The 16122-nt window shown below is 41.3% G+C and overlaps 1 protein-coding gene across 1 annotated transcript in view; it reads left to right on the plus strand.

Moving 5' to 3' along the window:
- Window positions 1–16122, plus strand: part of KCNH5 (potassium voltage-gated channel subfamily H member 5) — a gene marked incomplete at its 3' end in the record, with an annotated part of 156145 nt that overhangs the window by 41416 nt on the left and 98607 nt on the right. Inside the window, exon 6 of the mRNA XM_084287898.1 lies at window positions 136–528. Within this exon, the coding sequence (XP_084144024.1) occupies window positions 136–528 (393 nt within the window). The remainder of the gene's footprint in view (window positions 1–135; window positions 529–16122) is intronic.

Below are 16122 nucleotides of genomic sequence, written 5' to 3' on the forward strand. Positions count from 1 at the left end.
GAAACTGTGGGTTGACTTGGAATATCCAATGAATACAGTCCCATCTTTTTGATTCTCCTTACAGAGATCTGTGAGACCCCCTAATTGTTTCATGTTAATTGAAACCAGTAACATTTGCTTTTCTGTCTGTTGTAGGTTCTCCAGCTGGGATCTGATATTCTTCCTCAGTACAAGCAAGAAGCTCCAAAGACTCCACCACACATTATACTACATTATTGTGCTTTTAAGACCACTTGGGACTGGGTCATCTTAATTCTAACCTTCTACACAGCAATTATGGTTCCATATAATGTCTCCTTCAAGACGAAACAGAACAACATTGCCTGGCTTGTGCTGGACAGTGTCGTGGACGTTATTTTTCTTGTTGACATTGTTTTGAACTTTCATACAACCTTTGTTGGCCCTGGTGGAGAGGTTATATCTGATCCCAAACTCATAAGGATGAACTACCTGAAAACATGGTTTGTGATTGATCTTCTGTCCTGTTTACCGTATGACATCATCAATGCCTTTGAGAATGTGGATGAGGTAAGCTATTGTAGTCCACCTGAGAAGTGTTGTTTTAATTAGGAATTAATTTAGGAGTGTGCTTCCAGACACCTGACAGCAACAACAGGCAATAGAAGCCCTGCGCAAATGTGGGAATGCCATTAGGCAGCTGGGCTTTACCTATGTGATGTTCCCATGTTAAAGAAGAAGAGGTGTTCTAAGATTTCAGTGTTGCATTCAGCGATGTACATTAATAAACATGGTTTTCACAGTCACTTCCTTTTCCTCCAAAAGCGTCATCCCCCATCCACTTCCCAATGGGCTGAATCAGTTGGGGTGTCCCCCCGCCAGGCCTCCCTTTCCAGCTCAGACCCAGGGATTGCCTTTAAGCACTCCTAATCCATTGCAGGACAGCCTGAAGCGGCTTTACGTAAATAATCAAAACCCTGTCTCTGCTCTGGCTGAAGCGGGTGACAAATTTGCCACTGACTTGTACAGAATTAGAGAATGCCTCTGAATGAGCATTTTTAAAATCCTGTCCTAGGATTATTTTTTGAAGCATCCTGTAATTTTCTTGTGTTGTGTTTTTAAATGTCTGATTGAGAGGGAGGCTTATCTCCATTTTTTAAACAGTCTTGAGTTAGTGCTGGAATTTTAGAAACTGTTTGAGGAGAGACAAACACATCTTAAAGGGACACTGAATTAATGCTTTTTAACTGCTAAATATATAAATGTTTAATAAATTGGGCTTGCAGCCTAAGATAATAGAGGAAACAAGCAATAACTAGGACAAATAATATAGGCACAAGTCACTGCAGAGAAAATTCATTATTAAAATGCAAGTATAATGGCATTAGAGCTTGTTTTAATTTTTCTCTAGAGCCTTTTATCTTTAGGGCCATAAACAGATGAAAAAGCCTTTGTTCATTTTTTGAAACATTTTTAACATTTTTTTTTTCTTAGAATACTGTTTTTAAATTCTTTAAAAATATATATCTGCAGTTATGTATCCTTGCTTTATAAAATCCACACTGGTATTTTTTAATACAAACTTTGGTGCAGGTTTTGTAGAGCTCTTAAAATTCCATCCCTGTCTGTGCCCCGAGTACCTTCTTTTGACATTGTTCCGTTTTATTTATAGCAAATATGACAGAAGTGATAATACTTGCAGCTTAAATTCAAGATCATATGAGGGCTGCCCGTCTGGAATCAGGTTGTACAGTCAGGATTGTAAGGAGGTGGTATTATCAAGGTTGTAATAATACAGCTTTTTAAGATACCTTTTTAAGTTCCACGTGAAGAGGAACCTGATTTTTATAAAAATGCAGTGTTACCTCCAGATTTTCATGTTTTAATACGTAAAACAAAAATTTTCTGTGCCCAAGCAGTACAGATTTAAATGACTAACTTAAACTTTTTCTCTGACATCCATGGGAGGTAAACCATCTGTGAGAATTGTGGCAGCAAAGAATCATTGGCATTGCGGAGTATAATCGAGGCACACTTCAAGTGGCAAACTTTAACCAAAATGTAGTAACAATAAAAAGGTGATCCTGGAGCTGCTATGATTTTACCTTCAAAAAATGAAATATCAGCTCATTTTTAATAAGAGAGCCGCCAGCAACATTTCTCTCTTCTGAAATGGTGCATTATGGCCCTGGGGTCTCTAGCAGACACCAGACACTGGAGCCTAACTGCTCATATCTTTGATTTCAATGCCCTTCAGCCCAGATTTTCCCTAGCACCTGAAAAGAAGTGATTTTGAAAACAGGTATGTAAACAGCCAGTCTTTCTTCCTTGTTCTACATTTTGCCTTTTTTGTTTGTTTGTTTTTGTCCAGAGCAGGTTTTTATGGTGGTATGTCTTCATTTGTGACATTTAAGTCCTTTAAGCTGGTTGGTGCACTCTGGATGGTTGTAGTTGTTATGCTCTTTATCTTTGCACAGCTTTTACCATTTATTTTAACTGTTACTTCTTTTGTGGGACTTAAATTCTTGGCCTGCTAGCAACAATGTGCTTTCTATTCAGAGAATAAGTAAACTGATGAGATTAATTGGGAAGAAATATTCTAATTGATTAAAAGTGGAGTGTTTCTCATTAGAAGGTGAGTGTTTCCTCCTCAAGGCAAGTCAGATAGAGAAGTTTTTAGCTCTTGATTCCGGTAGATTTTTGCACTTTATCTTGGCACTGCGTGCTGGATAAGGGAACTTGTCTTCAGCATTAAAGTTGGTGGTTGTGGCTTTTCAAAAAATTAATAGAAAATCAGAGCTTGTGGACAGGTTCTGGTGGTCTTTGAGCTTCTGGTTTGGTGGTGAAGGATGGCCCCAAATCAGTGTGATTTGCCCTAAAAGCCAGAAAGATGACTTTTCAGATTTGCTCCACTTGTGTGTCCCACCTCCAGCCCCTCCTGTTTTTTCATATAAGACATCAAATGCACTTGTGTGAGTTGTTAAGGGACCAGCTGGGTAGGGGGCTATCACTGTGGTCAGCTGCTTCTCTTCCTTATAAGTGGGTCTGTAACGCATAAGGAAAGATACAGCAAGGATGTTGAGGTTTGTGGCTCTCTGTTGGAGCTCTCTCTCAGTTCATAGCACATGTGGATTTGGCTTTGGCCCAGATGTAATAAAACATAAGCTGCTAGTTCAGCGTCAGCTACTTCAGTGTCTGTGTTTGCTAGCCTGTGCTTGTGTATCGGTGTTTGAAGTTACTTGGGCGGAGGCTGGGTTGTTGTGAAAGATGCCTGATGTACACAAGTGCTATTTTATGAAGTCAGAATTAAGGAAAGAAATAGAAAGTTTAAACAAATGAAAGTGGGGGAAAAAAAAAAAAGTGAGTTTCCTAGCTTGAGGGTTGGAGTTCTCCAAATGCAGTCTTGGCTGGAGTAGGGGCAATGTCATTCCCATCATGAACATTAGGCCAAAGCTGGAGTCTTGTGAAATTTCCACCTGAGGTAAGCATGACTGCAAAACAAAGTTATTTTGCTGTTGAGTGGACATAGTAGGTGGGTATAGCGGAAAGGATTATGATACGCACATTGAGAATCATGGGAATTATGTTGATTTGATGTGGAATTAGAAGTGTAGGTTCCCATGACTAGAGCTACAGGGCCAGGCTGTTATATTCTGCTCTGAGGGTGTCGTGGTTCCGCTCGAGTGGGCAGCCGAGCTCCACCACAGCCGCTCTCTCACTCCCCCTCCTCAAAGAGGAATGGGGAGAAAATATGTGAAAAGGGCTCAAGGATTGAGATAAGGACGAGAAAATCACGCAATAATTATTGTAACGGGCAAAACAGACTCGGCATAAGGAGATAGTAAGATTTATTGCCTACAACTAACAAGCGAGAGAAGTGAGAAAACAAAGGAAAAAAAAACCAAAAGCACCTTCCCCCCATCCACCTTCTTCCACCTCCTCCCCCCGAGCGGCGCAGGGGAACGGGGGAATGGGGGTTATGGTCAGTCTACAGCACTTCTCTGCCGCTCCTTCTCGGTCACTCTCGTCCCCTGTGCTGTGGGGTCCCACCCACGGGATGCAGTCCTTGATGAACTGATCCGGCGTGGGCTTCCCACAGGCAGCAGCTCTTCCAGAACTGCTCCAGATATGGGTCCGTACCACGGGGTCCATCCCTCAGGAGAAAACTGCTCCAACCTGGCTCCCCTACGGGCAGCAGCTCCTGCCAGATCACCTGCTCCTGCGTGGGCTCCTCTCCACGGGCTACAGGTCCGGCCCAGAATCTGCTCCGGCAGGGGTCTTCCACAGGCGGCAGCCTCCATCGGTGCAGGGCCACCTGCTCCACCGTGGTCTCCTCCACGGGCTGCAGCGTGGAACCCTGCTCCACCGTGGTACTCCATGGGCTGCAGGGGGACATCCTGCTTCACCATGGTCCTCACCACAGGCCGCAGGGGACTTCTGCTCCGGCGCCTGGAGCACCTCTCCCCCTCCTTCTACACTGACCTTGGCGCAAGGCTGTTCCTCGCTCCTCTCACTCTCCCGGCTGCTGTGTGGCGCAGCGTTTTTTCCCTGTCTTAAATATGCTCTCACAGAGGCGAAAAACAACATCGCTTATTGGCTCGGATCTGGAAAACAATGGGGCCCTTCCCAAACATGGGGCAGCTTCTAGATCTTTCTCACAGAAACCACCCCTATGGCTCCCTGCTACCAAAACCTTGCCACGTAAACCCACTACATTCCACCCCTCGCCTCTGTTAAAAGCATATTTAAGACTACTCACAACATACTCTTACTTTACAATTATCACAACAACCTTCACAAAATTCACTTAAATCAAAACGAAAAAGAATTCACCACACCAAAATAAACATAACATCATCACAGCACCGACAAGGTGGACATTTTACACACACACCACCCCTCGTCCCTTCACCACACTAACATATCACAGTTACTGCTTTCTTAAATTCTTCACAACTTGTACATTCCTAACAATCATCCTGCACATATTTTTGCCCGTTACTTCTACTAACTATCATCCTTATCTCAAATTCCTTGTGCCCCACGTTGGGCGCCAAAAAAGACTGTCGTGGTTCCGCTCGAGTGGGCAGCCGAGCTCCACCACAGCCGCTCTCTCACTCCCCCTCCTCAAAGAGGAATGGGGAGAAAATATGTGAAAAGGGCTCAAGGATTGAGATAAGGACGAGAAAATCACGCAATAATTATTGTAACGGGCAAAACAGACTCGGCATAAGGAGATAGTAAGATTTATTGCCTACAACTAACAAGCGAGAGAAGTGAGAAAACAAAGGAAAAAAAAACCAAAAGCACCTTCCCCCCATCCACCTTCTTCCACCTCCTCCCCCCGAGCGGCGCAGGGGAACGGGGGAATGGGGGTTATGGTCAGTCTACAGCACTTCTCTGCCGCTCCTTCTCGGTCACTCTCGTCCCCTGTGCTGTGGGGTCCCACCCACGGGATGCAGTCCTTGATGAACTGATCCGGCGTGGGCTTCCCACAGGCAGCAGCTCTTCCAGAACTGCTCCAGATATGGGTCCGTACCACGGGGTCCATCCCTCAGGAGAAAACTGCTCCAACCTGGCTCCCCTACGGGCAGCAGCTCCTGCCAGATCACCTGCTCCTGCGTGGGCTCCTCTCCACGGGCTACAGGTCCGGCCCAGAATCTGCTCCGGCAGGGGTCTTCCACAGGCGGCAGCCTCCATCGGTGCAGGGCCACCTGCTCCACCGTGGTCTCCTCCACGGGCTGCAGCGTGGAACCCTGCTCCACCGTGGTACTCCATGGGCTGCAGGGGGACATCCTGCTTCACCATGGTCCTCACCACAGGCCGCAGGGGACTTCTGCTCCGGCGCCTGGAGCACCTCTCCCCCTCCTTCTACACTGACCTTGGCGCAAGGCTGTTCCTCGCTCCTCTCACTCTCCCGGCTGCTGTGTGGCGCAGCGTTTTTTCCCTGTCTTAAATATGCTCTCACAGAGGCGAAAAACAACATCGCTTATTGGCTCGGATCTGGAAAACAATGGGGCCCTTCCCAAACATGGGGCAGCTTCTAGATCTTTCTCACAGAAACCACCCCTATGGCTCCCTGCTACCAAAACCTTGCCACGTAAACCCACTACAGAGGGATTTAGATGCATGACAAGGAAGGGAAAAGGTAAGGTAATGAGAGAGAGAGAGATATCTTACACAGCTTAGAGTGATATAAATTGATGTGATGGATAAGGAATTAAGTGGCTAAGTGGTATTGAGAGGGTAGGAAAACAAGGTAGAATAGGTCAGAGAAAAATAAGCTAAGAGAGAGGAAAGTGAAAGCCTTAGTGGGATACATGCCTTATTTAAGAAAATCGGTAGGATGAGATAGTCCTAGAAATCTGGAAAATGCATGGTATTTTTTCTAATTGGGAAACATTACTTGCACGGAAATACGTGCTGGCTAAAGCAAAGCCATACAGTAAACTTCTCGTATACAGAGGTAGAGGAAGGGACGCAATCAGGCATGCTGAGGAACCCAGCCAATTTCCAATATATGAACCAGAATGAGGTGTGTTTGCTCAGAGTCTCTGAAACTAGGCTGTATTTTTTCTTCCTGTTTTTGGAAGAAAAAGAGTTGTGTGAAATTTCAGGTTTAGTTTGAAGGTTCTTATCTGTCTGTCTCTCCTTCTATGTAAGGAAAAAAAGAAAGGGTAGGGGAGGAGTTTTCATTAATGGGGGAGATAAGGCATTCAGATTCCAAGATTTTGGTCATGTGAAATCCCAATTGTTGTAACGCTTATTTAAATAAAGCCTGTCAAATTGGAAGTCTGGTCCAAGTGCTTGGAGTTCTATGTCATATGAAGGAATGCTGTTGTTTTTTCCTGAGTACCTAACTGTATGTACTAATTCTTTCCATTGGTGTGTGTACAGTCACTTATATTTCTAAACTCATGACTTTCTTCTTCTGAAGCTAGAGGATGAAGTTACCTGGAAGCTTAGCCTTTTTGTGTGGTCTGCTTATTTGAGAGAGATAAATATCCAGCTTCTCTTGGTCTGGGCTACCAAAAGGTTGGTTACAGTGTGGGCAACCACTCATTCCATGCAAGCCACAATATTAGAGTCAGGCTGGGCTCAATTTGCAATGATTGGATTTACAGTGTGCCCAATGATGCTGGACCCTTTTGTATGTTCAGATGTGGTCAAGCCATGTTACAATTCCCTTTGGGAACCGATGTGTGGATTTACTTCCCAGGGAAATGAGGATACTGTGCAGGTGTTTGGCTCTTAGTCCCACATGAAGCTATGCTATTAGGAGAGTGCCTCGGAGCTGGGAGAACCCCAGGTGCTACCACTCAGATAAGGGCACACCAATATAGTGCTGCTGAGGGCTGCATTTGAGCTTCTGAAACTTAGTGCACAGCTTAAGTAGTTCCAAGACTAGGTGGATGGGCAGGCTCTTGGCTGAGTGGAAACTGCTTCCTCGAATTTCCCATTTTGATATTTGGAAAATATTGGTGCACTGTATTTTTTTTTTTTCTTTTCTGGGCAATTTTCCCCTATTTTCATGAATTTATGGGTTCATAATGAAAGAAAACCCAGAACTTTTAGCTCATCTCTGCCAAAGATATGGCCCTAGGATGACATGGCAAGTATTGCAAAGAATGGGATGGGATGTTGGGATGATACATACAGATAGCCAAACAGATGGTTTTCAAATGAGTTGTATAAAAGATCATCCTTCCTGCAAAAAATAATTCTCATGAGCCGATGGCTGGAAGTGAAAGCAGACAAACTTAAATGAGCTAAAACTCTGAAATCCTATCTGTTGTTTAATAATGTAAGACTACATGACCCAGTGGCCTTTAAAATTTAGTGATCTGTGCAGGACATATTAAGGCATGGAATCCTTGTAAGTGTAATCTACTTTTAATTACTATTATTGATCTGTTCAGCAGTGGCAGAAACTTTTGCATCACTGCTATTAGCTAAAACAGCAATGTCTGTAAAATGAAAGCAACTGCAAGCTAGGACAATCAGTTTAGCCATATTCAGACCTGCAGTGCTTTTCTGGAAACATTCCTTTTTCCCAAAGCTATTTGAAGAAGGGTTTATGGACCCCAGTCGGAGTGGTATAAGCAAAGCGGAGATGAATCGGCAAGTTGCAAGAACGTAGCTTTGGCTCTGAAATATAGTCTATTGCTAGCTGCCTTTCCTAAATCTCGGTGGCTGACATGGAGAAAATAATTCCCAGAACTAAATCCCTGATGCAGCCAAGTGTAAAACTATGATGAAAACTCCTAGCAACATGACAGACGTGCTAAGCCTGAGACCTGGCATTTTCCCCTTTGTAATGCAGTGGGAAGACAATTAAATATGAAGAACACTGTCACTGCAATATAATAATGTGTCTTGGTTAGGATGTCCAAATATAAATTTAGCCACACTAGGCATGCATAATATACAGATGGTTAACCATATTCACCACTGTCAATTATGTTCTTGCACTTAGGTGCAAAATTGCACCATTTGTCTTTAGTTTTTATTCAAGCTATGGTTTTATTCAAGTTCTGCCATTCTTTAATTCTTAACTTTGTAGCAGCTATAAAATGATGGCAGTTTTGGTATATTTCTATAGGTTCCTCACTAGAAATGCATAAGGGTGATCTTGATGTGCAGGGAAACTTGTGATAGGAAATCCCTGAACCCAAGGGTGGTGAGAGGGCAGACAGAGTTATCTCACCAGCTGGATGTGGTCTGGGAGTCTGTGATCTGTGGAATACTAAACTTTTAATTATATGTCTCAGTATGGTGTGTTTTTTTTTTTTTTTAATATGACACTGGGAAGCAGATGTTGGGTACAAGCCATTTAACTCAAATCTTTAGTCAGAGCCGTACTAAGTAATGAAGAATCTAATCGAGGCAAGTTGTATGTAGAGTACTTTCAAGGGAAGCTTTGTGTCCTGTAGATACTTTCTCTTGCAGAGGAGGAGAGGCTTAGGAAGGAGACAAGGCAAATGAAGTAATCCGGTCAGATACTGAATTAAATAATGCTGATGAGAATAGAACAAATCCACATCATTGAGATTGCTGAATGCACGGGTTGAAGGAAGAGTCACAGACTTAGGGGTGCAGGCAGTTGCTCTGTATAAAATGGATCCCAGATACAGCCTTGGAGAAACCAAATGCATGGCTAATAGCAGCATTACCCATGTTTTCCTAGAGAGAGAGAGAGCCTTGTAACCCAGTGTGTCTTCATTTTGTTAAATCCTGAAGACTGTGTTGCACATATCCATCAGCATCAAGGCTATGTATAGATCCAGAAGTACTTGCAGAAACATTACAGCTCAGGTTACTCTATCCAGATATTTCTTCTCTTTTCCTTTCTATATTTGGAATAGAAAATGTGTAGTTTGCTGCTGGCATTAAACTATCATCTGAGTTCAGTATCCTCCTCAGATTCTGTCCTGAGCAATGGGACATACCTTCCTCTCCCTCCCATTTCATCCTCCATCCACCTTCCCTAAGTGAAAATTACTGTATTTTTTGGTATCATTGTATTTTATGATATCATTCCCCAGTTAGGCACCCTGCAATACTTAAAAAAACACACAAAAAAACAAAAAACAACACAGAAGTACAAAATTTCACATACCCATCAAATAACATCTAAAATATTCTGAAATCTTCCTTCTTTTTGTAATCTCCTTTATTGTTTGTTATGTATTGCACTGTATGGCTGTGCCATAAACGATTTCCATCAATTACCTGGAAGTCTGTTTATAAAGTTCTAGTTTATTGAGCTTATTTGGGGGGGGGGGGGGGAGGACATGACAACACAGCAAAAGCTCCCCATCCTCATGGAAAAATGAAGTCTTGAGTGTAAATTTTGAGGTGCTTTCAGAGACTGCATGAGAAAACCTGCTTGCTTTCATTGCATTTCATTGTGCTGTAAGGGCTCAATTTTCTGCTCGCTGCAGTCACTACTCCCACTGCTGTTAGTGGTGCAAGATCAGGCATTAAACGGACTCTGCCTCTACCTGGACCCATGAACTAGATAGCTTTTTCAGAAGCAATGCCCCTTACTCCTGTGTGGATTTACATAATTGAATCCAACCCTAAATACAGTTCTTAAAGTGGTGATAAATCAGAAAAATTACTTTTTTATTTTTCTCATTCCAGCATTTTGATTCGTACATATGCAACGTTATTGCATTAATTGATTACCTTAAAGAAAAAAAAAAGTTTCTGAGATATGTTGGAAGATTTATTTTAACATTAACTCCAGTAAAGAAGCATTAAGGAGATTTTAGAGCTAAGCTTTATTTAAGTAGCTCAGCTTGAACATTTCTTTTGGGAATGATTTGCTGGTTAAATTTCAAACAGCCTGTGTGTCCTTCTGGGTAGTCCTCTGTGCTACACAGAGCCATAACTTCTGGAGATGTGCCTGCAGGCTCACCTGCTCGTGTAGACAAGAGCTCACCATTTCACTTGTTCCCCAAATCTGTAGGCATTTTGTCTTCTTGTAACGACTGCTCGATGAAGGTTGCCTAAGGTTTACAAAAACGATGCATTCTTTACTGCTTCCGTGGCAAATCTCGAGCTATACTCTGACTTTACAGAATCAAGTAAGTGGTTGGTTTGAGCGAATTTTTTCTTGTGTGCAGTTACATCAGGTGAGAGAAAGGTAATGAATGTTTTGCTGTGAAATCCGGAGCCAGGTACACTCCACAAGGATATACCAGCACTTCCAGGGTATGATTCTTAATGTCCTAACAACATGTCTTCAAAGTAGACCTGAAGAGTCACCCTGCCCTAAAATGCCTATTTCTTACCATTGTTAGTAATGACACACTAGCATGACATGTTCTGATGTGAACTCCTCCATGGTGTACTTAACATTGAGATAAGATGCAGCCTGCTCTTGGGACTGTATTCGCCTCGATTCATCTGCTCAAAGTATAAAAACAAAAGCAAATGGAAAAAAATAGGGGGGGGGTAAAAATCACAGAGATCTTTTTAATCACTGAGTTGTGACTTTGGTAGGAAGGTTCATCGTATTGTACTTCCCATAAACTGATCAAAATCTGCCTTAACTCATGTTATCTGCAGATCTGTCTTAATTTGCAGCCTGCTTATTTGTCCCTGTGCCAGTCTTCTTGGTTACTTTAAATATTTATTCTTTTTCCCTCATGTTTATCTCCTTGATATGCATAGAAAGAACAGTCACCCTCCTGCACACACATCAATTTTCCTTTTTTTTTTTTTTTTCTTTATGAGGGAGGTTTTATGAGGTTTTTCCTGCGTGATGTTAAGTTTGAATGCATCTCTTTAGAGCAGAGCTGTATGTATTAATTGGGGGATCCATCACTGCCATGTAATGGGGTTTGGCTTTTCCTCTTGCCTGTCGAAACGCTAGCCAGATACATCCTGGAACTAAATTAACCCTTTTTTGGGAGTGCACAACCCACTGATTGCTCTGAATCACTGTGTGTTTAACTGGGGTACATAAACATTTCTTTCTCTGTCATTTTCATCTGAAGAACATCTTAGTAACAGGAATTTAGATGAATTTTCTCTGTAATGGATTCTCTTAGTCTCTGCATTGTTTAGCTTTATCATTTATGTTTTATTCACCTCCTTCTTCATACTGGCAGCGTCTTCCGAAGTTGTGCCTCTAGCAGATTTCATGAGCACGTAATGTTTCTGCTTGCATCAAGAAAGAAAACAAAAAAATCACCAAGAGTTTTGGCTTGTAGCCCTTACTATATCTTCTTTTGAGCATTCTCCATTTTGCCATCCTTTTCCCAAGTTCCTCAGCCACCTTACAATTCCTCTTTTAGTCTTGTTTCTCTGTTTCCTAACATTTTCACCCCTTGCCTTACTGAAATACTGCATGTCTTTTCTTTAGAAGACCAAGTTTGTTATCAGGGAAAGCTATCAGGCAAACTTGGCAGGACCCCAGCTAACCTAAGCTTAGCAAACCTGCACTGCTGCATTGATTGCATTTTGATTTATCTCAATGTTTCTAATTACCCTTTCCCTTAACATTTGTTCAGTTAATGTATCTGTTTGTTTCCTTCTTGATGCATTAGGTTTTCTGGAAAACATTAACATCATCTTTGAAAATTAAAGTTAAGAAATAATTTAATTTTTAGCCCAGGTTGGGATTATTTTTACTTCATTGTAGCCTGATATCTTTTTTATTGCCTTTTTTTTTTCTTCATTTATGAGTTTGAAGAATCTTTGGATATTTGTTTTAATGTTCTTTGCAAGAAAAGGTTCGACCTGACATTTGGCAATTCTCACTTCATTCATTTTATCCACTAAGATGTAATTTTCTGTTCATCATTTTTTTTTTTATATCATTTATTGTCAGTTCTATATTACTCTTTTCTTCTTTGGGACAATGATTTCCATGTTTAGAACTGATGCCAAATTCTACAAGTTTTTCCTCTGCTTTGAGAAGCAACTTCTGGATATTTTTGTACCTTTGGTACTTTTTGACGTAAGGACCCTCCAAGTGTCCCCTGCTGCCAGGTGTCTGACTCCCCTATCTCTCCCACTCCAGTTACCTTCACTTGTTATTGTCTGCAATTCAATATAAAATCATTTATAATTTATCAGCTATTGCACTTTGGAAATCAAGAATCCTAGTCCAGTTTACTTTGTGATTGTTCATTTTTTATGAACTGATTCAATTCCTCTTTTCAAGCCAATGGGGACTTTTGCAAAATCCTATCAGAACCAAATGTAGTGTAGCATCACTTTCCGTGGAGTAATTGGCCATTCAGTGAAGAAATAAGCATGCTACTGCATCTGCAGAAAATCTCGTCCTACTGTTATTAATAGCATTTATTCTCCAAGCTCATATTGAGAAAGTTAAATCTCACATTGTGAGGCAATGCTCTGTAATATCCATCTCTGTAATAACATAATACAGGTTTGGATGCTGCCCAGATCTGGGCTATCCGGATTTCTAAGGATGGGTTTAATTTCTCCTCCCATAAACTGTGTAAGTGATAGGCTTCAGCCTCTTTGTATTTGGTAGGAGGGGAGAGAGGCAGCTCCAGGAGGTGATTCATCCCGCTGCTGGCAGCCTGAGATGGATTGGGTGAATCACTCTTCTGACATGCCTCTCCTCACACACCCGGGAGGGAAGCTGGACGATTCACATTGACTGGGTGGCGGCCGCAAGGTTGCAGCATTACAGGAGGTGGATTCCACCCCAGGAGGCTGCTTAGAGCTTGGTCACAGTGTGGCTGTGGCTTTTGCGGGCATACCCAAGCTCAACTTCCATGAAACCATTTTGCTCTTGCATGGAGATAAAGAGCTCAGCCTGGGTTGCAGACTCCTCGGAGGATTCAATCATGCTTTAATAGCTAGTTTTGCTGAATGCAGGTTGCTGTAATTGCTTTGCATCCAGCAACTCTAAGCTTATTAGCTTAAATTTAGCTTAAGGTCTGCATGTGCTGTGGTCACACCTTTGCAGTGATGAGATGCCCTAAAACATTTCATAGAAGGGCTCTCAGCTCTGGTTATTGGCCACTCCATAAATTCTTCTAAATCACAATGTGCTGAACATCAAAGCATAGTGAAAAGTCTTCCTTTTTTTTTTTTTTTTTTCCGGCCTTTTCTAAGACAGTGTTTTCTGTTAAATGATGCAGTACCGATCCCAAATTTCAGAGCCGGAAGGATTTCAGTTTTGGAACACATTTAATTTGCATGTTTCATTTTTTTTTTGCTGCTGTTGCATATATATACACAGCTAACAACATATAAATAAAAAATCATGGAGTGAAATCTAATCAAAAAAGTGCCTAGAGTTAAAAACGCATTGTTTCCTAATAGGGGGAAAAAAAAATTATGCATGAATTTACCATTTCAGTATACTGGGATTTAATTTTGTGGTTTGAGCAGATCTTAGTATACTTAGAGGATAGAAACTAATGACTACTTATGCTTTTATTTTACATTTTAAAACATTTATGCAATAATTTCCTACTGCAGAAAAGATTTATTAGATTAACAAGTAACCAGCTAATTAAATCTTTTCTATCTTTTGCAAAGATGCAGCTCTGCTATGCTGAGAATTTCTCCTTTAACGTACAATAGACTCTACCACTCTGTTTTCTAGTTTAGGAGGACATCTCTGGCGCTAATGCTAACTTGAATGATTTCCTGCACTTGTTGACCTGCATTTTCCTTCGGTGACAGTGTTCCCTTTATCCTCTTGCATGTCTGAATCGTGACCTCTGTATAAGGTGACTTTGAAAGCTTTATCCTTCCTATTGCCTGGCTTATCAGGGATTCATTAAGTGCAGGAGAACTTTAGTACCCTGTTCTTGCTCAAGGTCCAGAGGTCTGTTCCCACTGCCCATATTGCAATTCCAAAAAATGTTTTGCTCAGTTTTTGGTTAGAAAAAAAAAAGTTAAGCCAGAAACAGCTGAACAGCTTAGAGATATCTTTTATCCTGGAAGACTGGAGTTTGACAATGTGGACATTTAGAATCTGAAATGGTAAGGTTCAGGAAACTTTATCAGGAAGGAGTGGGCCCCTCTGCATTTCAAACTGAGTGTTATCCCCGCTTGTGCCCCCACTATCAAACTGAATTTTCTTTCCTAGTATATAAAGAAAATTGAGAAAACAGGCTTTGCAAGATGCATAAGTCAATAAACTTGGGCTTTGTTTAATCATGAATGGATAATCTAATTGCAAAGCCAAACATCCTTTCCCCACAAGTATCCTTCTGGGTAAATGTGACATTGTTCACTTCCTCTGCAGTGGCTTCAGCTGTCTGCTAAATAGAAATGGTAGTTTAAAGACGGCTGGTTCACAGCTATTGCTTGTGTCCTCTCCTGATCCAGTGGCTTCAGAAATCACAGGGAAAGTCTCTATTGACTGCAGTGATGTATGACTCACACTTCTAATTTGATGGTGTGTATCAGATAGGAATTTGTTTTGGGACTTCAGATTCCAAACTTGACACAAAATGTAGTTCTGGAGTTTTCTGTTTTTCCACTTATAAGATTTCTGCGACTGAGATGATTGAAGGGTAAGCTGGATGAATGTCCTCATTTGCTTAAGATGTGATCCCATACATTGGCCAAAACCTCAAGGGGCAGGTTTGGATAGGTTGGATTTTCAGTAGCAAAATCATGCATTACTTAAATGATGCTAGCACCGAAACAGATTACACGTTCCATTTCGGGTTTCTAATAACCTCTCTGTTCCTTGAGTGCTGAGGTTACTTTATTTACCACAGACGATCACTTTTTATTAGAAATGTTTCAAAAATATTCCCTGTAAAGCATAAATACAGTTAAAAGAAAAATGAAATTAAAGGCAGACAGTAATCAGATGAATTCAAAACACTGAGTTTCTTAATAGCTCAGATTTAATTCAAAGCAGTTAGTCTTTAGTATAATTTCAACCAAAGAGAGTGCTGCTGAATCTTGGGAAGAACTTTGTGTATTTAACAGTTGAGGCTTTATTGTTTAAAATATATTTTAAGTATAAAAGTACCGGCTTTAGGCACCCAGTAGATAATAGTGCAATGCATCATGTGTTCATTTAGTATGTGTTTAATTGCTCTTTCCTTGGTAGTGTTTTATGGAGTAGGCTTTTAAAGCTCCCAACATTGCCTTTATATTTTGCAAGATTAGATATGAAATGTGAATGCTCAGTAAGTACATCTCTGATTATTCAGCCATAAAGCAGTGGGTCAGACTGAACAGGCTTTAAGACATACAGGACTTTTAAGTAAGTTTTACTCAATTACTTTTTGGAAAAAATAAGCTTGAATGTCAGCTGAAATGTTCTCTTTGTTTTATACATAAGATATATGACTGTTATCTGTGCTTAGAAAAAAAATAATAATAACAGCATGAACTTTCTCCCAGAGTCTGTATTTTTATATTACTTATACAACTGCAAAACTGCTCATGTAATTTAGGGAGAGAAGATGTAATAAGGATGGAGAACGGAGTGTCAGGTTATAAACTCTCCTGGTCAGGGATTGATTCTTGGCTTGGGTTTGTACAGTAGAAAGCGCAGTGTAAGTAAGCCTTACCACTGGGTTGAATGTAAACTACTGGGTGTAAAAACTCCCAAGTTTAGATTCCAGATCTCTAACACCTTCCCCACCCATACTCCTGATAATGACCAGTGTATCTCTAAGTAAAGTGGAAAGAATGCTT

The sequence above is a fragment of the Netta rufina genome, assembly GCF_964035555.1.
Source record: "Netta rufina genome assembly, chromosome: 5".
In the NCBI taxonomy this organism is placed as follows: domain Eukaryota; kingdom Metazoa; phylum Chordata; class Aves; order Anseriformes; family Anatidae; genus Netta; species Netta rufina.